Raw genomic sequence first — 27,561 nt, forward strand, 5'->3', positions numbered from 1 at the left:
AAACAGACAAGAAAGCATGAAGACATGATTCATAAACAATACAAAGAAAATGCAATTAAAGGCTACCTTAAGAATAGCCAGACCTTATTTCTACGACAGATGCATATGACAATTTATACAAAATAATTCCATATATTTCAACAGTTAAATCCATCCCTCTACTTCAAATCTCTTAGTTATTTGTCACTGATATACAGTTTCTGAATCCGCTTTTATATATTTTACTATTTGTTTTATTACATTTATACTTGGGAGCACTCAAACAAGTCTTATTTCTGTGTTGCTGTGTTTGATAAAAAAGCAATCTTGACGTTTCATACTTTCTAAACCAAAGTATATTTATAGGTGATGTACTTTTAAATTTCTGTACAGAGGTTCCATAGCTAAACTATAAAAACAGGTCAAACTGCTGTCAGCTGGTTTTCTGAGAGATGACCTTCTTCCCCAAATCCAAACTCCTTAACCTCAAATCTAGTGATAAATTTTTAATTCCTACAGAAAAAAAAATAGGGGGAAAAAAAAAAAAGGCAAAAAAAACCAGGCAAATCAGCTTCTTGGATCCCTAAATTGGATAGAACTTATGGAATGGAAGGCAAGAGTGGATGGGTTTCCCAAAAGGGCTGTAAAATACCTGGGCACCTGTTGATCAAACTGTTGTTATATTCCACCTCTTATTTTTTAGTCTCTCAGCATTTCATTTGTCTCAAGTTTTCCTCTTAATTTCATTAGCATACTGGTTATTTTCTATAGCATAAAAACCAGGCAAATCTCATTGTCTCAGCAGCTGTATGGCCTTAAATACTTCTCTGCCATACAACAGAGAAATAAAGTTAAGGTTTTTTTTAATTACAAAATTGGAAGTATAAAGAATTATTACAGAAGCTATCATTAAAACCAGGAACATTTTGCTTCATCCTTCAAATGCAACAGAGATGAAGAAACAAAGGCATAGCTCTAGAGACTTACAGCATTAATAAACTTTCCATGCCATTTCCAAAGTGAAATATAACCACAACTAAATGTGATCACACTTGCAGGGGATTTACAAACTGGAGTTCAGAGAAATCACAAAGTAAACACAGAGGTATTAACAGTACCAGGAGTATTTAGGAGAGAAGACAGGAAAATAGACCATCCCTAGTCTGCATGTGCAATTAACAAACATTTATCTGTGGTATCATAAATTACTTGGTCTCTGATTAGTTTTTTCTCTGCACATAATTTAAATACTGTTTCACATGGTTTTGACTTTGAGTATCTAAATTGTCTCTAAAAGTGTGCAGATCTAATTGGAAGTGCACACAGGCAGAGACAGAGCAATCATCACACTGAAATTGCCACATAAACCAGTGAGGCTCAGTGTTTTAGCAAACAAAATCACAACACTGTATAAATCAAATGCACTACGCTAGGACAATTCTAATTTTTGGAGGTGTGAGTGTGTTAGTTGACTTCCATCACTAGTGGGGAGTGACCCTCTACCCTCTACTAGTTCTAATTTTTTACTCAAGACAAAAATAATAGTCCTAAGTTGCAATGTAACTTTTACAAATCAATTCAAATCAAAATTCTCAATGAGGAAACTGAAATGCTGTTTCAAATAGTATTGGGAACCAGAATGAAACTTAGAAATGAGTTTCAGTTTGCACGTTCTGGAGGTTTAGCCTTTAGAGGTTATTCCATTTCTAATTTTAAAAATGTGAAACAGAGTTTAGAAAAATCTAACATTTTTCACTCCATCAGAAAGGACATATGAATTCCCATAAAGAGATGAAACCAGTGTAGTCTCTTAATTCACACTTCATTTTTGATCCCTTGCCAGTGAATGCCCAATGCTGCTTAGTTAGAGGAATGAGATTGGGAGAGGTAGATCATCCTTTGAGGCTGATATGGATATCAACCTACAGAATTATATCTCTCAAAAAAAATCACAAACAAAAATTGGCCTAAGGCAAAGTAAAACAAACTCCTAAATCCTTTGAATAAAGTTTGTGCTGAAGGAATAAAAATGCTCAGGCCTTGCTCACAGAGTTTTAGCACTTTGTAGCGAGGAATTATAAAAACTCCACAAGTTAAATTACAATGGAGATGCTGACAGGACCTTAGTGACTGTAATATGTACAGTCGTGAGTGCCTCTTACCTGATAGAAAGTGCCATCCTGTGAGCAGACTTGCGAAGATGAGCAGTTCTGACACCGAAACTGCGAAGGAGATGATTTTCTGATCAGATAAGAGGCATCCACAGCTGGACATACACATTTATTGATTGTTTTTTTAAATTTTTAAATGTAAAGGTTACAACCAATTTACTTTTTTAAAACCATGAAAGACTTATTTAATGAATAAATGGACATTTTTTCCCTTTTCTTGTCTACCTCATGTAAGGTCCACAGCTATGCCAATAAAAGCTCATGGCCAATAGTACCAGAGATGAAGATAATGGGTTCACTTGATCTTCCTTCAGAAGAAGAGATTGTTAATTAATTACCATTAACAACTTGGAGGAAGGCAAAATCATAGAAGCCTAGAAATTACTGGATTTACTACCAGCACAATAAAATTTTTAGAGGTTTTAATCTTTGACTTCAGGGGAGTGATTTAAAACTACATGAAAGAGAAGATAAACACATACTGGGCTATGCTGTGTGTATATAAATACACTTACCAACATAACCAGGAGTTACTGACTCCTGCATTCAATAAGTGTTAAAAACTGTAGTTCTGAGATTTTTGAAAATTTTTAGTGCAAATATTTTTTTTATCAAGATCATAGTTACTGTTGCCTCCAATTTCGTTGCAGCTACCAAAAGTCCATTTGTAGGCAAGGGCTGCAGGATGAAGTGCCATGAAAAAATTCCATTATCACTAAAACTGTTGCCTCAACACTTCCTAATAGTACAGTCAATGCTTACAAAAGTACCAGATGGCAAACCAAACAAACATCCACTGGTTTCAAGGAAGTATTGGAAAAAATTCTACTTAAAGCTCCCTTACTTGCACAATATTGGGGTTTCAGCAATCACCATATTTCAGTGCTTTCAAAATACTACTTTCAAACTTATCGAATGCTTGCCTATATACATTGACTTCCCTAATTCCTATCAAAATCTATCCTTCCCCCTCCAGCTTCAGATTGAGGTAAAACTTTAGGAAACTTGTGAATTGTTAACTCTACAGTATGTTTAATCCTCTGTCTTCTCTGTCTGTGCCCCAGTGCTTTTTATTCTGAGCACTAGGAAGCTTAAAATAAAAAAAGAACAGAAGAAGTTTGGAATTTTCTTCAGATTAGTACATTAACATATGTTAAATGTTTAACCTTAGCTGCACTCCAATTTAGCCTCCACTAGTAATGATAGACAATCATTAGACAATCATTTGCATATACTACAAAGCAATAAAGAGTGAAGTCCAATCAACAGGCACACACAAACAAATGCATAAAAGAAAGAGAAGGAAAGAGGATACTGACTTCTAACCAAAAAAAAAAAATTAAATATACAAGGGAATACTAAACCAAACTGAATATCAGTCCTGAAAAAAAAGTCTTTAAGAAGTTAAATACTGCAATTCTAAAATATACACATGCAGCAAGGAAAACCTATCTGGCTGTTATCTAAATGTTATTGTTATACAGCATATCAAAAAAGGAATAGATGTAGTATTAACAGAAACAGTAATAAAACAATTAGAGTTCACTGGTTATTTTTCAGTGTCACTTTCAGTTCATTGACTGAATAAAACAGGTTCTTACTGAAGAACTGCTGGATGCAGATTCCCCAACTACTGTAACTCAAAAGGTCACCAAAAGAAAAATTGCTGAAAAAGAACAAGGGCTTGGGTTTTCAGTTACTTGGCTTAAAACTCTGAGCAGAACTTCTATGTACACATCATACATCCGCTATTTTGACATTTCAGAGTCTACACAATATATGTGCTGCAGGGTTTCACCCACAGGGTTTTATGTAAGAAATTCTGAAAACATGCAGAAAGCATTTTTAAATAGGGTTTTCTTTTAAGGGTCATAGATTATATTCAGGCCTAAGGAGTGAAAGCATGTACAGTCTCTGTAATAAATATACCAAAATATAATTTATCAATAATGTAACAGCATTTACGTTTTCGCCTCTTAGTCTCCATCTTGTCATATAGATGAATTCCATAGTATGATCCTTCCCCATGATTTCTCCATTGCATAGTACATCCAGCTTAAAATATAACAGAACAAAGAGTAAGACAAAGGGATGCAGAATTTTAATGTCTAAATGAACTGCTAAGTGAATCTCCAGAGTTAATCCCACCACTACTATCATTATACAACAATTCCATCAGGCATGGATATTAAACCTGGATGAATACAGCATGCTGATAATGAGCTATTTTGTACACTGGTATTCAACTGGTATTTTTTCACTTTTGTGTTTTTATTTGAAGTGTGGACAGAAGGAAGTCTGCTACCGAGGTATGAAATCGCCAGTAGACAAACATTCCCTATATTTAGCTACACTACACAGTATCTGTTTGAAGAGAAAGCCTTGTGCTGTATTTTGAAGGCCACCCTGCTATGCCAGTGCTCTTTAAAATCCAAAGATATAAACTAGAAGTACAGTAGTTTTCATTTAAAAATAGATTGTAAAGAAGCTTTTAAAAAATAGTTTAACAATAACTATAAATTACAAGAGAAATGCACTTCAAAGTGTACAGACATTCCTTAACTGAAAGCAAAAGATAGAGAAAATGATCTCAGTGTGAAAAATGTCTAGTTTAAACTGTATTATAGCATCTTACTGCTGCCCGCCACTGCAAATGTTTGACAATGTTTTCATTACTAAAGCTATAATGCTTTCTGGGTTTTAGACAAAAAAACTAAACATTTTGAAGTAAGCAGATTCTTTGTAATAACACAAGCCATTAAGGTACCAGACAGATTAAAAAACCAAATGACACCAAAAAGGCTGGTCAGCATGTCATGACATCGTGACAAACTCCTGTGCACCAAACCTAACTCAGCCCTACCCCTGATCAAAGCTGGGAGGCTGCTGCTGATGCTAAAGGCAGCCTGCCCCTCATGCAGCCCTTGGCTCCTGTAAGAGAACAGGCTGAAGCAATACTCTGTGCTTCACTCTAAATCCCTGGAAAGTGGGAAAGCAGGTTCAAACATGATTAAATGTCAAAGAAATGTACTATGTTTCAGGGAAATAAAAATACAAACATCTTTCTTTCAAATGTACCTCATAGGAACTTGGAAGTTTTAATTTTAAGCTGAGAAACTTTTTGATAGTTCCCACAGTCACTCGAGTAGAACAGCGGATAAATTTCTTCATTAAGCCCTAGAGCAACAGCAACAAATCAGAAAAAACATGTTAGAAATTGTGGACAATGTGAGCAATCTTTAGTGCAAGAACAGCTGTAACTGGTAATTTTTTCAACCAGTAATCAATTTTACTGCACTCTCTTCTAATTCATAGTGACACTGTAGGTTCATTATGGTTCACTTGTTTTCAAAATTTAAAAGATGATACACAAGTTAATTTGGCCCATCTCTAGTTCTAAAGATACTTCTAAAAGATATAGAAGGATGGAAAGAAAAAAAAACAAAACCCAGCTACCACCAAAACCATCAAAACCCCCAGAAGAACTTAATAATCTATGTGTTTGTGTTAGTAGCACTGAGGGTCAAAAAAATGTTGCATTTCTTAGAAGTGTTGAGAATCTCCAAAGTTATACATGTAACATCACACACAAAATATAAATTAGAAAAGTTTTAAAACATATTTTTCTTTTTTATTCTTCTACTTGTAATTTAATAAAACATTGTTAAAATCTAAGGTGATTTCTAAAGACTTTCTTCTAGACTCAGTATGTTAGGTAATCCCCTTCAGGAAAAGAACCCAAATATTATTAATTCTTAAAACAGCAATTGGCAGGTATTACTCTACACATTTTGTGGACTGAAGTGATCCCCCCCAAGGCCACAGACAACACATCAGAGGCAGAATCAGGTTTATAGCTCAGAAGATGTGGATCCCAATCATTCAGAACACTCCATATTTGATAAACAGGTTCATTCTGGCATGTTAAGACAGTAATGCTGAAGGTATGAGGCAGCTCACCTATAGCTAGCTATATAAATGCCTCTGTGGTGTGCTGTAATCTGTTGTATAATGCAGTTATATACCATAGAGGCTGTATACTACAAAACTATAATACACACACACACAAAAATTCCACCGTCACAGATGGCTTTCTGTATAGAACTGTATTTTTCACAAAATTCCAAAGATGCACTGAAATGCCTCAAAGGGAAGGACTAAATAAGTGTGGAAGTGGGAACAGGTCACTACATTAAAGTTTATTTTTAATGGTTATGAAATTATTTGGTTCCTATAAGATGCTATTCTGTCATCAATAACTACAGCACAGCTCGTTTGCTACTCACTTTGACGACATTATCTCCTGACTGCCCATTGTTGCGTAAACAGTCGAGGCAGATTGCAATCTGTGGGTCACTTCTGTGATAGTCTTTATCTTCTTCATTTTCATCACACTCCTCATCTACTTTGGGTTTATCAGCTTTTGGACTTTCATCTGTAAAATACGAAGATCATATTATTTTAGTATAAAGTAATTAAAAATCACTTGTTTAAGGAAATACGGCGTTTTTATGAGCCATAATTGTTCTTCACATTAACTTTACACAATTTTAATTCAGTGCATTCTTAAACTGACCCATTTAAGAATCTCTGGAAACAAATTTTTACTACTGAAATCATAAAGCAATATACAAGCAACAGATTTCTATGGAAGAGAAAATAATTAGTTGATGGACCATATTGGGTATGGCTGTCTACTTCTGATATGTCCAATAGTTCCACCCTGCAACTGTGCATGCATCACTATCACTCAGACATGTAAACCTAGTGTATAGTGTGGCAGTTCAGTGACAAAAATAATGCTTTTAAATGAACAGTGGATAACTAATCCCAACACTTATATATCAAAGTAACATGGCTAATAAATTCGTATTAACTGTCACAATAATCCACTGAAGACAAGAAATGTAATCACAAGATTTTCTTTCTCTCCAGAAGGATTTTACAACTAAATAGCAATATTCATTCCCCTTTAAAAAGAAAAAAGAAAGAAAAGGGGAAAGGTCTGTATATTTTTTAGCAGAGCTTATACAAACTACACCATCACATACAACATGTTATCCCTTTTCATTCTGCCGTTAACACGTTCTATTGGTTCCTGGTTTAAAATTCTAACTCTCTGGAAAAGGTACCATATTGTATAGTTTAGAAAGGTTTAGCAAAGTTGAGCTCTCAAAAGCTAAGACTAGCAAGTACATCTAGATAAGGCTGCAATGTTTGTAAATAATAACCATAAAATGGAGTAAGTTTTAGAGATTTAGAGTACAGTATACAATAATCTTATTTTATACACTTGGGGTTTTTTCTGTATCCCCAACTTACTTATTCTGATTTAAAACAAAGGCTGCTCTCTGATGGAATAAACTGCTATCACAATTAACTTGAATAAGCTGCTTTCATGTTTTTTAAAAACTTTATCTGAAAGTTCTGCTGCTTTCCTACACTTACCAGACTTCAAAAGGGATTTAGAAGAGTTCAAATGAGAAAATAGAATGTAAACTTTAATAAACAGCAAGCCATGACTGAGTTTCTTGACACAGTAATTAGTTGCCTTTGTTCAGTTTACATATTCAAGATGAGTTTTAAACCATATTCATTACTTTTCTCTCTTATAATTTTTAAGTTTTCAGTAATTATGAAGGATTTATCCCCAAGTCCCTATTAGCTATTGGCACATTTAGTTGAATGTGTATTATACATACATTTTGTTCTTATCTCAAACTACAGATTTTTTTCTTTTCTTTTTTTTTTTTTTTTTTTCTGAAAGTCCAGGAAGCAAACTCTTATAATCGAGCAGGTGCAGTCCACCTGTCACAAGCATTTGTTCACTTCAGGCTGGAGAGAACCTATGAGTTTTTTTTCTTTGTCTCATGGTATTTCATCATTCATCAATTCTTTCTGGAAACCACTCTCCTACAGAAGTCATCAATGCCTGAGATATGCTTAATTGTTTAGGGTTTTTCCTTTTGGTATGTGAAAATTTCAAGCCCTAGGATTTTTTTACAGCTCTTGGATGCTTAGGTTGGTAACCTTGCTGTGACCTGTGGCACAGGATCTAACAGACAGACTCTCAAACTACAGTGACAATCTGATTGCAGGGCATGGTATTGATAACTGAAACAGTCTCTTCTAAATGAAATCATTCTCAGCAAATAATTTCCCAGGCAAGATTCTAAATGCTTGTTTATGGCAGAAAATAGCTTAAGTGCTCATAATTTGTCCCAATGAGTTGTCACGACTTTCAAATGGTTTGTAAAGACAAAGTTCCATAGCCCCAGGCAACCACTAACGGAGTTGGATACATCTGTAGCTACTCAAAAGTATAATTTGTGAGTTAGAGCCTTCCTCTCATTCAGAAAACAATCCAAGCTCTCACTCACTAACTCATCTCTGTTAGGTTTATCGTTAAATTAGTGGAGGAAGGTATGAACCAGAAGAGTAAGTTGGTCAAAAGTAAGTCACATCCTACAGATTTGCAAATTACCTGTTAATTCTTTCTATGTATACAGCAGAACACCATTTTCTAAATAGTTAAGAAATGTCTGTATCTCACAAAAATATTTTCTAAATATTTTTAAAGCTGAACAGGTATCCACTACAAGGTATAATATAATTTCATCTAAACTGTTCTGCAGTTCCTGATTTATTTATACAGTAGAGAAAATAACATTGTCCTTTACAATGGTTGCCAAATGCAAATCAACAGAACTTGCGAGAAAGAAAATTAAATGTTACGAAGTTGAAAAGAAGACATTATAAAGAAATGAATGCAGAAGAATATTATAAGATGTTTACTTGACAGTTACCCTTTACTGAAAATAGCTATTTTTTAACTAAGGAGAGTCTTTCAGAGGCTATGGTATTAACAACTTGATGTCAAATTAAAAAGGCATAAAACCAGCTGGATGTAGTTCTCACTTAGCACCTCAATACTGAATTTCAAAGTTCACATGTCAACTACAAAAAAAGAAAGAAAACAAAGAAAAATACAAACAAAAAATCCACCCAAAAAGAAACAAACAAACAAACAAGCATTGTAGAATTTATATAAAACAATTATTTAGCATGTGTGGAAAACTGTTTTACTACTTGTCATAACTAATTTTTGACAACCTCCTACTTAACAGATGGTCAATTTTGGTAACAGAAAGTAATTTGTAAAAACTCTGTAAAAAAATTCTATCATGCTCTATTAAGAAAATTAAGAATTCAGCTGGACAATTGTGAGAGCATTGTGAGTGAGAGCCTAGGGTAATGCAAATAAAACTAATGGCAAAACAGCTAGTTTGTTAACCAGCTGGTTGATAGATAAGCAATAGTATGTGAAGGCCCACACATTTGCACAGATTCGCTACAAGTTTCTGTAGTATCTTTGAATTCTGTAAAAAACAAAATGTACTTGTGTAAGTGCAGAAAGTGGTCTTAACAAGCAGTGTTACTTGACACACACATGAGAGAGGAAAAAAATCATCACCTTGTCCATTTTCTTGAGGTTTGTTTTTCTTCCAAAATTCGATCTCTCGCTGCAGTTCCTCTAGTTAACATCAAAGAACAGTAATGTGAATTTTTAAATCAATACCAGGTATATAATTAGAAATAGCCATATACCCTCCACCAACCCAAACAATTCCCAAAAACAAACGAGAAACTCACGTTCTCGAAGTCCAGGCACCAACTTAAATATAATTTCCTCTAAGGTGTTATCCAGCCTTTCAGAGGGAAAAAATATATTTCACATTAAATGGAAACTAGCATTTCAAATATTTTTAGTGTTTAAATAACAAAAAAAATTTGAAAAATAAAATGAGTTGCATTCTTCTGGTAAATAATAAATCCTGTCAAAGCAAACTGATTTTAGCTTGAGAGACAACATGCACTAAAGCTTATCTTAACCACCATCTAAATGGATTTATCATAGAAATAACTATGGAATTTATTTTTTGATGTATAAAAATAAGAATGTAACAAAAGAGTAAAACATTATACTCTAATTTTTTTTTTTTTAATTTGCATTACATGCAAACAATAGTGTTACTAGAAGGAACAGACTGGAAAAGTAGTATCCAATTTTAAGGTCCAGCTCATGAATAGTAAGCATGAAAATTATAAACTCCATTATCATATTAAGTGTTGAAGTGCTTTGGTAATAAGCCTGAACAGACTATTCCCTACTTACCACACCACAGATAAACCAGTCTTGACAGGATAAAGAAGACCACAGTGCATCCATGCTGCTCTGACTTGACAGTTCTCAGTACCCAGCATAATTAATTTGAACTATTTAAATCTGCCATGAGTTGTAAACTAGAAGACAGTACACAGCACAGGCATGTCCCCCCTGACATTAGTGCCAAAATTAGTTATTATGGCCCCTTTCAGTGTACACACTAGAGATATCCCATTTACTGAAGCTAAAATACTTTTCTTTCCTTTTCACTGAATTTAACCAACTCTTCTATACATTTAATTTATAATCTGCTTTTTTAGTTCTACTCCCTCTCCTGGTCTCTTATCCTTCAGCTTCCTCTGGCTTTCATTCTGTTCCCTTTTCATTCCTCTCCTTTGCCCTTTATGTTCTCTCTTGTCAACAGAAACTCCCCTTGCCCACAGCCTAAACAAAAACTCATGACAAAATAAAATACTAAGTAATACAGAGAAACTAAGTACCTTGACATTCAGTCAGAATCTGGTATATTTTAAATTGCCTTGTTTTTTCAATAACAATATATTTCTTTACATTCTATTTGTGAATACACGTGTACATGGTATTAATAATACACTATAGGCCTGTTAAAAAACCCTAGCTGTTCTGTCATTTGTTCACCAATAGTTGCAAAGTAGGAGTAAGACTGACTGTTTTAATGTTGAGGAATGCCTACAATCCATATAAATTGATAACAATTATCTTAAAATAAATATATGAGAGTACTCAAGGTTCTCCTCACAGAATTTTTACTTGTACTTGGAAGTTTACAATTAGACCCATTACCCAACCATCAAGTTCTGAAACTTTGTATCCCTGTTGTATCCATCAGTAGATACAGTCATACCATAGGAATATTTGTGTTTCAGCTACAACCACAATCCATTTTTAATTACTTCTTCTTAAGAGGACAACAACCACAACAACAGAAATTCAGCAAATGAAACATACCTCCCAGAAAACAAAGCAGCACAGAGAGCACTTTCTCACTTATAAGAAGGAAATTAAAATTGTAGGATGCCCTGATTGATCAAATTGATTGTTTGACTTCTGATAGATGACAATGTAGGTCTACCTTCTCAGATGGTGTATCTTGTAGCCTCCTCTGTCTACATGGTAACTACATGGTACTGCTTTCTGTGAGGTTCCCACAGCAGAGCACTGGGAACTTGGGAACATGGATTAGAAACAGAATTCATTTCACACCATAAGAAAGCTCCAACCTTCCTAATTTACTCAGTAAAAGAAATAAGAACTTCAAAAGAGAACATCAGTACCTTAATTAAAAATCCCTCTGTTCTTCAGGATGGTATAATACATGCTGGTTTTCTTTCATTTATTTTTGAAAATTCCCATTTAGCACTTTCTAATTTACTTTCAATGACCCTAAACAAAAGTCACCGGTAATGCTAAAATAGCAAAAAACTCCAGTATACTTTGCACATTTACAATGCTAGAAGCAAGAAGTGGCTTCTCACTCTAGTCTAACTTAGTTTTCTTCCAAAAACTAGACAAAACAAACTTCTTTCTTTATGGAGGATAAATACTAATCAATACTCTGACAAGGGGCAGAAAAAAGGTCCTATCTGAACTTTAAATGCAGGGAAACTAAAACTTTGGGGGAAAATGGAACTATTTTACAAAATTCTCAATTTCAAATGTCTCTTTCAGTGCCCCCATAATCCACACATGTAAGTACTCTGACATAAAGATTTGTATTTCCGTGACTCACATCAAACCCATGCCAAAATGAAACTACCTGTAAAAGATAGTCCCAGTGATTTCCTATGATACTTCCTGTAAACGCTTAAACAACAACACTGATATTTTAGAGACACCTCTTTCCATTCCCACAGCTTCCAATCATCTTCCAAATCTCCAAACCAGAACATACAGAAAGAAGAACCAAGCATTTCTGTCAGCTTAGTATAGTTCCTTTTTTCACCTCTTCTACAATACTGAATGAGTTAAAAGATCAACACTCTCTGCTAATTATCAGCAAATGTGAACCAAACTAAGACTATTGCTCAGTAAAACTTGCGTCCACAGGAGTATGCTAGCAAGAGGAAAAGAAGTCTGCCTTCATGGCATTATCAACACAGAATCTATTGAGTACTAATAATGCAGAAGTCTGCTAAATCAGTACAAGGAATTCTTAAAATTTAACACCCTTCCTACATTTTCATTTTAGAGCTCAGTGTTGAATTTCAGACTTAGACTTGTAGTTACAACAGACCCTAAGTGCTGCTAACTAAGATACATGTAAAAATCTCACATAGTTATGAAGTTACTCAGAACTGAGTTTAGAAACAGTTTATAAAGCTTATCTGAGAGATCTTAGTTAGAACTATTAAGTGGTGTTCAACACTATTTGTCAGAAAATGACTGCATTCTTTAGCAATGATGGGGCTGATCTCCATGGTCAGAGTGTAAGACTTGTATTAAGTTATGCAGGCAACATCCTGGAAAGATTATTCCACTGCACAGCTCACGTGTTCTTCTGATTAGTAGTTTAGCAAATACTTAACGTTGGTTCATAAAATACAACCAGGAAACTACTAACTATATGCAGTTTCTTGGCAAAGAGACCAAATGACTCTAAAAGGAATTTCAGGAAATAATTGCATAGAAAATAGCTCTTCGCACATTTCTGGCTTGTGCTCTCAACTTTCCTCACTCACCTATAATTTCCTGCTCAAAACACAGTATTTGTTTACTAAACATCTACTACATCTTTCAGAAAATGCATTTTTCTGAAAGTATATGAAGTAGTCCTTTCAGAATAAAAGAAATATTTCTAAATGCTTTGTTCTTTGCTTATTAGTAGCCTATAGCATATTCTGTTATGACTCACACAGCACCTCAGAAACTGACAGGAAATCAGAAAAATAATCCACATAAACCTGCTCAGCCCCACCCTTTCAAAAATATTCAGATGACAAAGACTTAGGCCACTAACACCCTTTACAGTTGCAGAATTCAATCTCTCAGTTATCCTCTTGGTAAATAACTAAGCATGGGAATGGTTGTGCACACATGGATCAGTCAAAAATCAAAGCAATGTATGAAAAATTTTAAGAAAACCCAAGACATCAGGAAATTATACCGAGCGTAGTAAATTCCAGATGTAAATTTATATTTTTACATTGATACAAGAATAAATCCTCCTAAGTTCACAACAGTATTGCAAAATAATAATAGTGGGGGATGGGGTGGATTAGTGTTAGGAGTGAGGGCAGGGAGTGCCTTCATCACTCCAGGAAAACATGAGGTTCTTCCACTAATGATGGCATTTTTTTATTTTTTTATCTTATTGGATGCCAACTATCTTTGTTTCAGCATAATATCACTAAAAGTGAATCCAGAATTTCATGAAAAATAATTGTTTTTAAAAAGATGTGCCAATATAACATCTAAAAAATCTAAAAAAATTGTATTTTTAATGTAAAAACCTCTTTCATTAGTGTCTTTTCATTAATCTTACAGCAGATTGCAATTCAGATTAATAGACTTATGCCCTAAAAAACACTGTTTTTAGCATGATTCATTTCATATATATTGCTCTAAAAAGAAAAAAAGAAAAAGTTGCCATGAGGTTTGGAATGCCCTAAATAATTTAAAAAACAACCCTCTAGAATTTAACTTCATGTAAAGAATAAAAGATGCCTGGTTCATTTATTTGTTTAATAGAGATATTAATATTTTTTTTAACTTGTACAATATAAGCACTATTTCTGTGTCTTTCCCTTATGTTTCCTCCTTTTACTATATCTGAAAAAAATTAAATTTAGAATGTAGTGGGAGCTAAGAAAATGACAACCTATATGCTCAGAACAGTTAATATATGCATTATACAAATAAGCAAAACAATTATTTCCATTTTAGGATAAAGACATTTAAGATATTTCTGTTGTTTTTCTTCCATTTCAGCAAATGTTGTAAAATAGATCCTTACCTTAACATTTCTAGTGGATTGGTCTCATGCACTTGGTTGCCACACCTGGGACAGTCATTGCTGTCTTCAAAGTGCTGAACAATACAAGTCTTACAAACTAAGTCAGAGAAGAAAAAAAAAAAAAAAAAAAAAAAAAAAAAAAACCACTTAGACAAAATCTTAATAATATTGCTCAAGTGTGACCTAACAATACCTGGTAACTACCTCATGCATCAGAAATAAAGAGTATTGTCTTAAAGTAAATAATTATAATGTATCTTATCCCCTTCTTGTTCCTCAAAACCATAGTTAATTTTGCTTTAAATGATGACGTATTTTTCCTACTTAGAATTCTCCCACTATCATAACAGGTGAAGCCTGTAGCCTGTACCACCTTACAGAACAGGTTCTCAGGTGTCTGCTGGGGAACTTCAACCAGCAGAGCTCACCAGCTCCTCAGCTGATCTGAAAATTACTTACACACATCACTTCTTTCAATAAGTATTTAGACCATTATTTTCAGCTGCAAGCAACTGCTGTTGCTTGCAGCTGAAAATAATGGTCTAAATACTTATTGTAAGAGAAAAGGTCGCAGAAATTGTACACAGGTTCAGAGTGTTTCCTTTTTGACACAGTGCTTTTCAAATCACTGACAGAATGCACAGTCAACATTTAGTATTTTAATCTTATAATGACAAATCAGGATCAGGACCATGGCAAGTATCAATAAACCCAAACCAACAATGTGGATTTAAAAACCAATCAACTCAAAGTAAACTAAACAAATACTACTGTTGCTTTCAAATTATTAATTACAGACTGTAGATTTTAATGCCATTAATAATGGAAACAAGGCTAATGAGAACAAATATGCCTGCTATTATTCCTGCACAAAAATGTTCTGGATGGAGATAAACTCTACCCTCTTCTTATTATTAATTCACCTACACTGAAATAAGAACTGCAAATTCATCAGTAAACGGACTGAAAAAATAAATGGACTGCTGTGATGGCAATATGATTTCTGCTGAAGTGCTGTAATTTTTTTCATCAATTACTTAAAGAACTATGAACATCTCCATACAAGTTGGTAAATCCTACTTATAAGACAACTCCAGGAATCCTGAACTTTCTTTAAGAAACAAAGCCTGTATTAGTCTTTGCCTTAGGATGCTCAGAAGTGTTACATCAAACCAGCTGATGCTGATAAGGCATACACATTAAACCTCCATGTAGGTGCTTCTTCCAACTGCTTTGAATCACTGACTTAAAGACATTAACTTCACAGCCCAAGTTTCTAAACAAATTGTAAAATAACTCTTCTGTCAGTTGAGCTTCTCAGCTGCAGCACCTGATAGCTCATAATCCTGGTATCTCCATTGTGCTGAATGCACTGCTTCTGTCAGGACAAAGTGTATGGGTTAATGGTGGATGGTGACAATACTGATGAACTACCAGGTTAAGAGTCATCAGCTGTCTCAGAAATGTCATAAGTTGGAAACCCCAGTTTAAAGAGTGTGGGGGGAAAAGCGCTGAGGAGAAAACACGATGATGAAATTGTGAAGTCCAACAGAGATGTAAATTACCATCATTTGGAAATTCAGCTGAAAGTCACTGAGGTAAGTAACAATGGTTTGGCTTACTCTAGACCTCTTCTAACTTGACTTTATAGAAACTGAGCTTAAAGAGAACTTTCAATGGAGATACATCTGCTAACTCCTATAATAAAGGAAGGAGATAGTCTTTATTTTTTTGGTAAGCCTTCTCTCTTGTATAAAGAGCAGCATCTCTATGGAGTCTTTCTAGCCTGACACCAAATTAAAACTATAAAGAATAAACAAAGTGGAAAAAATGTATAAATGTAATTGGAATCGGTGAATATTAATTTTGGAATTGATAAGCTCAGCCCCCAAATTTTTCCTATTTGGAAAATGTTCAGGCTGGATGAGGCTCTGAGCAACCTGAACTAGTAGAGGGTGTCCCTGCCCATGGGAGGAGGGTCAGAACTAAGGGTCTGTTCCCACTGAAACCATTCTATCAATTTTGTTTTGCAACAGAGACTCAGAGAATTAGCACAAAAAATCTTCAGGAGGAGAAGCGGCTTTGTATCAATACCAGAGTGAATTGGTTTCTTTTCTGTAGGTAATATAATTAGCTTTCTTCTGAAAGAATTTCCTTGCATTTTAGGAAAACTTTCTGAAATTCTTTAGAGAATTTAATTCTCTTTCCTTGCTCTAAGAATTTCTGCTCCATTCATGTCAGAGAAGTTCTTCAAGTCTGTGATGAGATAACACTGTTCTTACTGCATTGATTTGTCCTCTAAAGGTATTTTTTATTTGGGCTTCCTAGGATTTTTGTTTCTTTTCCAAACTAAAGGCAAATAAGGCCTATCTGAGCTATAACTTTCATTTACATCTAGAAGAAATCTGAAATTATTACTATTTAGAAGAACTGCATGCCATGGGATCAATAACTAATACACTTATTTAAGCCAGATAATTAACTCCATAAAACCTTCCAAACACTAAACATAAACATATGTATATATGTATATAAACATAAAAACTAAACATAAAGCATGAATATCCACAATAATGTAACTTGAAAAATATTTATAAGATAAACCAATCTATGGAAAGGAACTGAAGTCCTAAGTCTGAATATATTTTTGTGCTCTCTTTATATCTTTTGCTCTTCAGGTGAGGAGATGACACTCTTGGAAGGCATGCATGGTCCAAGAAAGGACCTAATGATTAATGACCTTCATTTCCAGTCTAGGAAAGATCTTTGAGTAGAACATATACAGACAAGCCATCTTAAGGAACCAAGAACCTTATTCCAGTCCTATATGGATGTTTCTCTGTGCCAATAAACACACAGATCTGGATCATGGGTTTGTACAGCCAGCTCAATACCATAAAAAACCCCTTGAAACTGTAAATCAATACTGAAGTAATCTAAAACAACTTCTGCTTTTTCTCATGTAGAGCTCTGGTGCTACAAGGATTTGCTGACAAAAACTAAATGTGATTTACCAACAGGAATACAACAGCATGCAAGAATAATGAACTGATACATAATATTCCTAGTGGGATCAACCATATTTTCCCATATGATAGGTATAATAGACCTCTGTTACTCTCAATGTAAAACACTAAACATTTTTCAAAGCTTGTCTCTTTGCAGTTTCAGAAAATGGGATGGAATCTAAATATTGGGTGAAAAAGGTAGGCAAAAAGGGAATCCTTAAATACAATTAAATGACAAATATAGTTAATTCACTACCTTAGGGGAAGAACCAAACTCCAAACCAAACCCCTTTAATGCTTCCAGTAGAGATTAACAAAATAACATGGCTTCATTTGCTTTACTGTAGGTCGTGGTAGGGCAGCAAACAGGCAAAAGAAAACTGCCTACCCAAAATGTACAGTTTGCAGAATTTTGAGGTATATGCTACACATGCCAGTGAAATGAGAACCTGGATTTCATAGTTGTACGATGACACTTCAGATGAGACATAATAAAAGTTAAACTCACATAAGACGACTTTCTTCAGCTGATTAAAAGTACTTGTGTGACATATGCTAATTGGCTGGCAACCATAACAATGCTGTTTTCTAATACAGAGATATCTGGTTCATACATTCTTTCAGATCTTTGTAGTCAGATGAAAAACACAGATACAAGTGCCAAGACTGTGCTGTATGCCACAAACAAGAAGTACATATCTTATGAATATCTACATACATATGTATCCCTCCAGGTTACTGTTTAAATGTTGATTAATGAGGTACCTAAATAAAACTTCAGATAGCATTTTTTAAATAAAGTATGCCACAATACAGAGTTTAATTAGTTAATTGTGGTACAAACTCTTTGTCAGACCCCATCCTTTGAATTCTTCCAAGGATCTCCTCTCTCAAAGTTAATCACTCTGATTTCAGTGAGCAAAGGCAGAGCACAGAATATACACAGCTAGTGGGACATCAAACCCATTAATTGATGGCACAGAGGTGTAACAAGTCATTTGGTATGTTCATTGAAGTATTTAATTATCTACCTTTAGTCTGCTTTAAAAGCACTTACTTTTAGGGAAAGCATTTGCTTAAAAACAAGACAGAAAACTTCACTTAACCATCTTCTTCAGAAACCATACAAAGTGGGACTTCTCCTCTCTTAATTACAATTACCAGAAACAGTCACAGTGGATTCTCCTCTGTTAAATGGGAGAGAGAATTTCAGCATGTGATAACCAAAAAAGACTTATTGTGTTGGTAACTATTTAAAAACAACATTTAGGTCCTGCTACATGCCATTGACTGAAGTTTCTGTGGGAGAAGGCAGCTCAGCTTGCTTGTCTGAGGGTGAGAAATTTTGCTGCAATGAAGTTTTTTGGGATCTTCTGCTGACAGCATAGATTTTTAGCAAAATCTGAAAACCACTCTAGTTGAAAGATTATTTGATATTGAAAATTTTATCTCTGGGAAATTTCCTGCAGGGAAGGACATTTCTGAAAATTCCTAGACTATCTTGGTTGTCAATTTCTTAACGGAAATATTAATGCACCTTTTGATCTGTTCATAAACAGGAAAAAGCTGGTGATGGATACAGCAACAAAGAGCAGATTGCCTTGAGGTGAGTTGAGGGTCTTCTGGAAGGATACACACTTAAACAGCACAGTTAGGACTCTGAGACTGAGGAGATGGCACTTCAGCTTGTTTAAGCAACCCCTCATCAGATTTCCCAAGGAGACTATCATCATTGGAAAAAGACTTAGGAGAGCTGGCTGAGCTATACAGTCCACTGTACAGGGAATTTTGTCAGAAGAACTGCTTAGTGCACAAGAATTGCTTAGTGCACATGGTTCCTAATTAATATGCAAAAGAAAATCATATTAGAAGTGGAAACAAGAATGGGAAACAAAAGGATATAAAATCACTACTCTGGCACTTAAGAGACAAAAGTAGGAAAGGCCCAGCCATAGCTAAAACTGATGAGAGACATAAAGGAATTGTGTAAGTATGCTAATAGCTGAAGGAAGCTTAGACAAAATATGCCTGTCAATGAATGAGGGAAACAACTCAGAAATAGCTTATACAGAAATGATTGAAGTCCTTAGTATCTTTTAGTCTTGGTCTTCACAGACAGCTCTTGAGCTCAGATGTCCCTGAATACCAGGTTGATTTGGGAAGGAGAGGGATAATCAACAGCCAAGGAGGAGCTGGTTAAAGCTTACTGTGAAAGACAGGAAATATTTAAATCTACAGGCCAGGTAGGATTCACTAAGATCAAAGCTTATTGCCATAATCAGGGTGATTATGAGAGGTCCCCGATGACTAGAAAAGGGTAGTGTACCATGCCCATCTCTAATAAAGAGGGGAAGGATGACCAAGGGAAGTGCAGCTGAACAGCCTCCTCCAGCTCACTGGGAAGGTGGAAGATTACATCATGGACCTTGGAGTCAATTTCAAACTTTGTGAGGGACAAAAATGTAATTCAGAACCGGCAATAGCAATTTGCCAAAAGCAAATAATGCTATAGGTTGGCAGGTGATGTAATAAAAGCTTGTACCATTTGAACAGCAGTTACAGGAGTGACAGACCCCATCTTCTTGGGAGTGGCAAATAATATCACAAGGAGCAATGGTCACATGTTGACATTTGGCAGGACATTCAGAAAAACTAGATGAAGCCTGTAGCCCTGGAAATGGTTATTAAGAGAGGCTGTGGAGACTCCATGCTTATAAATTCAAATGTCAACTACACAGAGACATGACTTGACCTGGTAGAGTGTTGGCAACTAACCTGCCTCCTGCATGAAGTTGGCCTAGACAACCCCAGATGTTTGTTGAAGTTTTCAACCAGCATTTCTAAGATTGTGTAAACAGTCTGTTATTTTTTAAGATACTAAAGAATGTTCTTGAGGAAAGTTTATTTTGCAAATTTTGTAAGTGCACACTGTACTAAACAACGGAGTGACTCAGGAGACAGATGATGGGACATGCCCTTTAGCTCACATCCAGCCTGCTTCCATCAGTAGTTCTTAAACATCCTTGACAACTGTGTAACAGACTAGGAAAAAAGGTCTCAGTCCATAAGACAAAACCATTCTGTGTTAGAAGGACCAAAAAAGAAATGAAGCACTGAATTTTCAGAATAAGTAATTTTGCTGTAACATAACCATTTCCTCTCCAACACAGATAGGAAAGTTTGCACTTCTGGCACCCAAGTTGTGCTTAGGCTTCCCAGCGAATAGTGGAGCTATCTGTCCAACATTTTCAAAAGCCCCATCAGAAACACCTATTATTGAAAAGGCACTCATTTCTCAGAGCAAGACTAAACTTAATATTTTCCAGCAATACACAGTATGCGAATTAACCACTAATTCCCTTTTGTTACTACTGATCACATTAGTTCCTCTGTGATCACTGGAGAACGTCTATTCAATACATACTTTTAATCATGTCCAGAGTAATTCATTGTATTCCCAGTAGCTAATGAATTTATGCCGCTACTTCAATCATTAATATCTGCAGATTTTGATCATTTGTACAACACTGTTTTCAATTATGGCAATTAGTAAGTACAAGACAAATACCAAAGGACAATTAACATCATTGTATTCTGTATTATCTGTTTGGACAATACTGAAGAATCATACCTGTATGGTACCATACCTGTATTTGAAAGGAAAAATGTAAAAAGATTAAATATTTTCTACAAGATAACAGAGTACCTTCCTGAATTCTGCCATCACCTTTTCATTTGCAGACATAAGATTTGCATATCATCACTTTTTTCAAGTTTTTCATTTTCCTTTCCATCACTGTAAGTTTTGTATTTTGGCAACTGTAACTAGACTTTGCTTTAAAGAAACACCACTGTCTTTCCTGTTTTTCTACTTATTGAACCAAACATGCAGCAGTTTTTTGGTGAGGAGACCTGTGTAACTGTATGGCAGCTCGGTAAAATTCATGTGCTCTAATCCAGGAACTAGGCAGTAACAGAGCTGGCTCAGTGAAGAGCTCCCAAACTACTAAAGAACAAAAGAAGCAGATGCTGCTGAGAAGAGAAACCTCCTTCTACCACTACTGTTTTGTAATAGGAGCAAAAGTAAATTAAAAAAAATACTATATAAACAAAACATTTTTTTCTTAAATTTGATCTCTGATGTAACTATTTTCCCTTAACCTCAACCTTTTAAAAGTTACTAATATTCATTAAACTTCAACCATAAAAAAATAGCTAATACTGGAATTTTTCCAGTTTCTTTAAAGGGACAGAGAATTTAATAATATATTTAACTCTCTATAATAGATTTACCTCTGTTAAGTACCTTAGTCTTTTCCTGATTTTTTGTCACAATCTTCCCTCTGTATCCGATAAAGGATGAAGATTCTCCTTAGCACTCCTTTTCTTGATGATGTATTTATAAAAACATTTTAAATTGTCTACTATGGCAGTAGCCAGATTAAGTTCTGGTTGGGCTTTGACCCTTCTAATTTTCTCCTCCCATAACTTCATGGTGTGCTTGCATTCTTTCTGGGTTGACTACCCCTTCTTCCAAATTCATAAACTACTTTTCTTACTAAGTTCCAGACAAGGCTTTTTTGTACAGCCAAGCTGGTCACTTTCCCTGGCAGCTCATCTTTCTGCACATGGGGACAACCTGCTCCTGTACCTTCATGATTTCCTTCTTAAAGGACATCCAGCCTTCCTGCACTCTTCTGCTCTTCAGTACTGCCTCCCAAGGGACTCTGTCAACCAGGCTCCAAAATCTGCCCTCCAGAAATTCAGGGAAGTGGTTCTGCTAAATGCCCCTTTCTAAGAATTGAAAACTATCTTTTTGTGCTGCTTTGCCCAGATGTCCTCCAGCTGTCATATCACCCACCAGCCCTTCTCTGTTCACAAACAGCAGGTCCAGCAGGGCCTCGCTCACCAGCTATGTCAAGAAGTTACCCTCCATCCACTCCAGGAACCTCCTAGACTGTCTTCTCCTTGCTATTTCCAGTAGGCATCTGGTAAGTTGAAGTGTTCCTCTAGAACAAGACTGTGAGACTACCCTCAGCTGCTTCTCGAATGTTTCATCTGCCTCTTCATTCTGGTTAGGTGATCTGTAACAGACTCTCACCATGGTACCTTCCTTGTTGGCCATCCCCCCAATTCCCACCCATGAATACTCAACTCTATCAATGCCATCACTGAATTCTAGACACTGAAAACACCCCCTAACACACCATGCTACTCCACCAGTTCTCCTTCCTTGCCTATGCCTTCTGAAGAGTTTTATATCCATCCACAGCATCCCTCCAGTTGTGTGAGCTATCCCACCATGTTTCTGTGATGGCCACTGTGCCTTAGTTTTCCTGCTGCACAGTGGCTTCCATTGTTTTAATTCTCTGTATCCTTCGTATAGTAGGGACATAACACCAAATTGAAAAAATTAACAATGAAGACAATAACAACTGCAAGAACAACACTGCACAGAAATGACAGGAAATGCCAAGACAAGACTTTTAACTGATATTTATTAAAGGTTTAAAAATAGGAAATCTACCAGAAGATGTACAATTCCTCTTACTCTTCTTTTAGAAGACTTTAAAGGTTATTTGGAAAGATGCCAAATTTTAAAGGCGGTCCAGTGAAACTACTGACTATTCAGAAATAAATGTTAAAAAAGCAAGCATGTAAATAAGCTTGTGAAAGTAAGACAACAGAGTTTGACAGGGCCATTTATACACTTAATATAATTCATATAAGCCAATGTTTCAAATGCAGTAGGAGCAGAAGACAACTTAAACAAGTTTTTCTGAGACAGTTTCATTGAAAGAGATCTACTCCCTAAGTAAATATTTTGCCACCTTTCAAGTATTTCTCTGCACTGTGCCATGGAACACATTAGAGAGCTGTGTGCCAGTACTGACCAAACTAGTGTATTCATCATATACACTGCCAAGAGATACATTAGTTTAAAGTTTCAAGCATGGGTATATTATCAAAAGAGCACATCTGACCTAATGATCTCACCTGTGATCAGACAGGCCACAGTGATGTAAATTTGGTGTTAGAGCCAGTACAATCACCACTAGCCTAGGGCAAACAAAAGCATCTCTGTACTCTGCCAAGTGTCCAGCAGAGCTGACATACCCTCACAGAATGGGTCAGGTTGGAAGGGACCCCAGTGGGTCATCTGGTCTAACTCTCTGCTCAAGCAGGATCATCCCCAGAGCACATGGCACAGACTGCTCTTGAATATCATCAATGAGGGAGCCTCCACACCCTCTCTGGGCAATCTGTTCTAGTGCTTGGTCACCCATATCATAAAGAAGTTCTTCCTCATGTTCAGGTGGAACTTCCTGTTCATCAGTTTCTCCCCATTGCCTCTTGTTCTATTGGTGGCACCTCAAAGCAGAGCCAGGCTCCATCCTCTTGATACCCACTCTAGATTTACACACCTTGAATAAGGTCCCCTCTCAACCACCTCTTCCTGAGCCTTAACAGCCCCAGCTCCCTCAGCCTTTCCTTGTAAGAGAGGTTCTCCAGATCCTAGATCAACTCTGCTGGACCTGCTCCAGGAGCTCTGTATCTCTCTTGTGCTGTGGAGCACAGAACTGCACATAGTTCAAGATAACACAGACTGCAAATCAGTGTTTAGGAAACTCCAGAAAAGACTGGATTAATTCAGAATATTTAATGTAAAAAATTCAGAAAACAAAATGAAGCACAGCGGTCATATTAAACTCATTAATGCATAAAAAATTTATGAAGGAGGAACTATTTTGCAAAGTATTACTTACAGGTATGGAGGCACTCTGTTACTGTAGTTGGCTTGATGAGATAGCCTTTACAGATATAGCAGGTGATATGAGGATTGAAATCTTTCACCAAGTGTTTCCTCTGAGTAGCCATTCGTGGAGCGGGAAATGCAGGCAGAGTGCTTGGGGCCAGAGAAGCAAGTCTGAGAGGCGTCGATGTCCACAGTTCACAAGAGCCGTGGTGCTGCTCCGTGCAGCTGGACTTCTCCAGGCATTTGATCTTAATTCCGCAGGTCTCACTGAGACATGGCTCATAACTCTAGCTCCTGTGCCGGGTGAGTCATCTTCCTACCTGTAACACACGTGGAAAAAGAGAGCTACGTGAACCTGGCCGGACAGCGGCGATGCCCCGGAGGGCCAGTGTCGCCATGAACTTGGCAGCGGCACGGGGCTGTAATTTACATAACAGCAGCCGCCGTGCGCTGCCAGCCGAGGTCCGAGGCCGCGCCCCCCGGCCCGCCGCGCTCCGGCCGCGGGCGGGACGGGCTCGGGGCCGCGGTGACAGGTGCAGGGGCCGCGGCCGCCGCCGGCACAGCCCGCCCGGCACGGCCCGCCCCGCCCCGCCCCGCCGGGCCCGCAGGCCGCGCCGGGCCCCGCGGGGAGCGGCCCCCCCGCCGCCCCGGCCCCGCGGGACCGCGGCCGGACAGGGCGGCGGCCGCCCGGCTCTGCCCCCGCTCGCCCGACTCCCGTCCCTCCATTCCCGCACCTGCGGCGCCTCCCGCCCCCGCCGCGGCCCCGGCCGTACCTGGCGCAGCCCCGCGGCCTCGGGCGGGCGCCCGGCGAAAGAGAAAGGGAAACGCCGTGCGCCTCCCCCGCTCGGAGCGCTCCCTCCTCCCCGCCGGGCTGCCGCGGCCGGTCCCGGGGCGGGCGGGACGGGCGCGCAGGCGCTGCTCCCGGCCGAGCCCCGCTGCGCCACAGCCCGCAGCGCCGCTCGGGGCGGCAGCGGCCGGAGCTCTGCGCGGCCCCGCACCGCGGGCTGCCGGCGCACGGCGGCCGGAGCGGAGCGGGCGGCGGCGCTGCCGGCCCCAGGTAAGCGCAGCGGCGGCGCCCGGCCCGCGCCCACGGCTCGGCGCACGCCCGCTGGGGCACCGGCAACGTTTCTGAAAAAGAACTTCAGCTTCTGCCCGTGGAAGGGTGGAAATTAAACCCATTTCTTCAGCCCGCAAACACTAAACACTGCATGAAGTTAGCCAGAACCCCTTGAAAATGCGTGGGCTTTCTTCGAACCGGGACCAAGTAGTCAACGGCTCAGCACGAGTAAAAGCTGTCTCCGTGTCTCAACGCATCTGCTTTTTAGTCCCCCTAAACACAGAAATCCATCATATTACCAAGTAATGATCCATAAAACTAATGCTGCCGGAATTTTCCAATTATACTATTTCTAGAAAATTTCTTTTATACTGCTTTTAACAACGACATAAACATAAGGAGATATTTCCTGTATCAGCTGCAATGCCACCACATTACCTGCGACTGTTTTAGGTCTTTACTTTTCTGTTCTGCATTTTGAAATAAATGCTCACTTTGCAGTCGCCCTCCAGTGCACTCTTCCCTTTCATCTGTGTGTAAGTGCTGCTACAGCAGAAGGCTTTAATAACTTTGGCCTGTTTCTGCCATCCAGTCCTACTGCTGTAATATTTACCAGGCAATAGATCTCCATTTACATCAATTCAAAGAGTAGTCTGAGTCAGGTGCATCAAAAACTGTTACAATCAAAGTTACAGTGCAATGATGAATGCATGATAAACCAGACACAGAATAATTCAACAGAATTGGAATGATTTTTTTCCTGATAAAATATTCATCTTGTATGAGGTTATTTCTCCACAACATGAACAAAAGTATATGGCTAAAACTCTTTTGAAGCAGCATAGAATCACAGAGTATCCTGAGTTGGAAGGAACTCACAAGGACCATCCAAGTCTGACTCCTGTCCCTGCACAGAAACATCTCTGAGTCACACCCTGTGCTGGAAAACATTGTCTAACTGCTTCTTCAACTCTGTCAGGCTTGGTGCTGTGACCACTTCCCTGGGGACCCTGTTGCAGTGCCCAAACACCCTCTTGGTGAAGAACCTTTTCCTAATATCCAACTTAAACCACCTCTGACACAGCTTCAGGCATTTCCTCAGGTCCTGTCACTGGTCGCCACAGAGAAGAGATCGATGTCTGCCCCATTGCTTCCCCTCATGAGGAAGCTGCAGACTCCATGAAGTCTCTCCTCAGTGTCCATGAAGAACAAGCCAAGTGACCTGAGCCACCCACTCCTCATAAGGCTTCCCCTCTAGGCCCCCCACCATCTTCCCAGTCCTCCTTTGGACACTTGCTAACAGCTTTACATCTTTCTTACACTGAGGTGCTGAAAGTGTCCCGGCACTCAGGGTGTGGCTGCACCAGTGCAGAGCAGAACAGGACAGCCACCTGCCCTGACTGGGCCTGATGCACCCCAGGATCCAGTATAGCTTAACAGAGTTTGATGGTTTAAACCTTCCACTGTTAACCACTGTTGGCAGTTTTATACCACAAAGCACACACTGACAAGTCACAGGGTAAAGAACACTGAACAGAGAAAACAAAAACTACATACATCTCATGGGAATATTTTCATTAGTTACATTCAGTCGGTTTTACATTCAGTAAAAGTTGACTTATTCCAAAATGTGCATTAGAGTGGCCCTGCTCAAATGTAGTGTGATTATTACAGCATTATTAAAACGATATACACGCAAAAACAAGCAACTGCAGATTCTCTCCTGGCTGTTTCCAAATCACCTGGTAAGACGTTTTAAAACCTAAACTGTATCCTCAGTGAGATTTCATAGCATAGCTTATCAAGTATCCTATTTGAAAAAAAAAAAAAAAAAGCCAAAAACAACCAACATTTTCTAAATTAATTAATCAGCTAGGTTCATGTTTACACAGTAATGGATGCACACTATTCTATTCAAGCATATTAAAAACTAAGTTATGTCATTTATTATACTGTGTAGGCCATGCAGTAATTCTCACACAGCAGCTGGGATATTTGCAAATATACACAACTAGTATTGATTCCCATAAGTCATGCTGAAGTGCCTCTTTTAAGGACAAGCAGTCCCACGTCAGGTAAGTGGTAGCGTACATGACAAATTCTTGCCTCATCTCTCCACAGTGCAGGAACTCAGTCCTGCTGGTACCAAGTTGTATTTATGAGATGCTGACTGAAGGTGATGAAAGCTGAGGCTTTCAGCACCTTTCCAGACCACAACATAAAGAGAAAATGAGAAGCAGCAGAGAAGAAGCTCTCATTCCATTATCAGAGGAAAGCAGATCCTTAAATACTTATGCTTTATATCACCAGGAAGCAAATTATGTTAATAAACGCTTATGAATTAATTACAAATTCAAAGATTGCTAACTCCTAGCATTGCATGCAACAGGTTTATTTAAACATATAGCTCCATATAAGTGATGTGAGCATT

At 37.6% G+C, this 27,561-nt stretch overlaps 1 protein-coding gene across 4 annotated transcripts in view; it reads right to left on the reverse strand.

Moving 5' to 3' along the window:
• The window catches only part of PCGF5 (polycomb group ring finger 5), a 66,350-nt gene that overhangs the window by 9,554 nt on the left and 29,235 nt on the right, over positions 1-27,561 (reverse strand). Inside the window, exons 1-9 of one of the 4 annotated variants that reach the window (XM_066323853.1) lie at positions 24,847-24,951; positions 24,084-24,393; positions 14,309-14,405; positions 9,804-9,859; positions 9,625-9,684; positions 6,437-6,585; positions 5,229-5,327; positions 4,116-4,205; positions 2,142-2,201 (exon numbers count right to left, since the gene is read on the reverse strand). In XM_066323853.1, coding sequence (XP_066179950.1) covers positions 2,142-2,201; positions 4,116-4,205; positions 5,229-5,327; positions 6,437-6,585; positions 9,625-9,684; positions 9,804-9,859; positions 14,309-14,405; positions 24,084-24,195 — 723 coding nt within the window. In that variant the 5' untranslated portion in view covers positions 24,196-24,393; positions 24,847-24,951. Of the gene's footprint in view, positions 1-2,141; positions 2,202-4,115; positions 4,206-5,228; positions 5,328-6,436; positions 6,586-9,624; positions 9,685-9,803; positions 9,860-14,308; positions 14,406-24,083; positions 24,480-24,846; positions 24,952-27,561 lie in introns of those variants that run through there. The other 3 variants (XM_066323852.1, XM_066323854.1, XM_066323855.1) reach the window with 3 other exon arrangements.

This window comes from Sylvia atricapilla, chromosome 8 (genome assembly GCF_009819655.1).
Source record: "Sylvia atricapilla isolate bSylAtr1 chromosome 8, bSylAtr1.pri, whole genome shotgun sequence".
Classification (NCBI taxonomy): Eukaryota; Metazoa; Chordata; class Aves; order Passeriformes; family Sylviidae; genus Sylvia; species Sylvia atricapilla.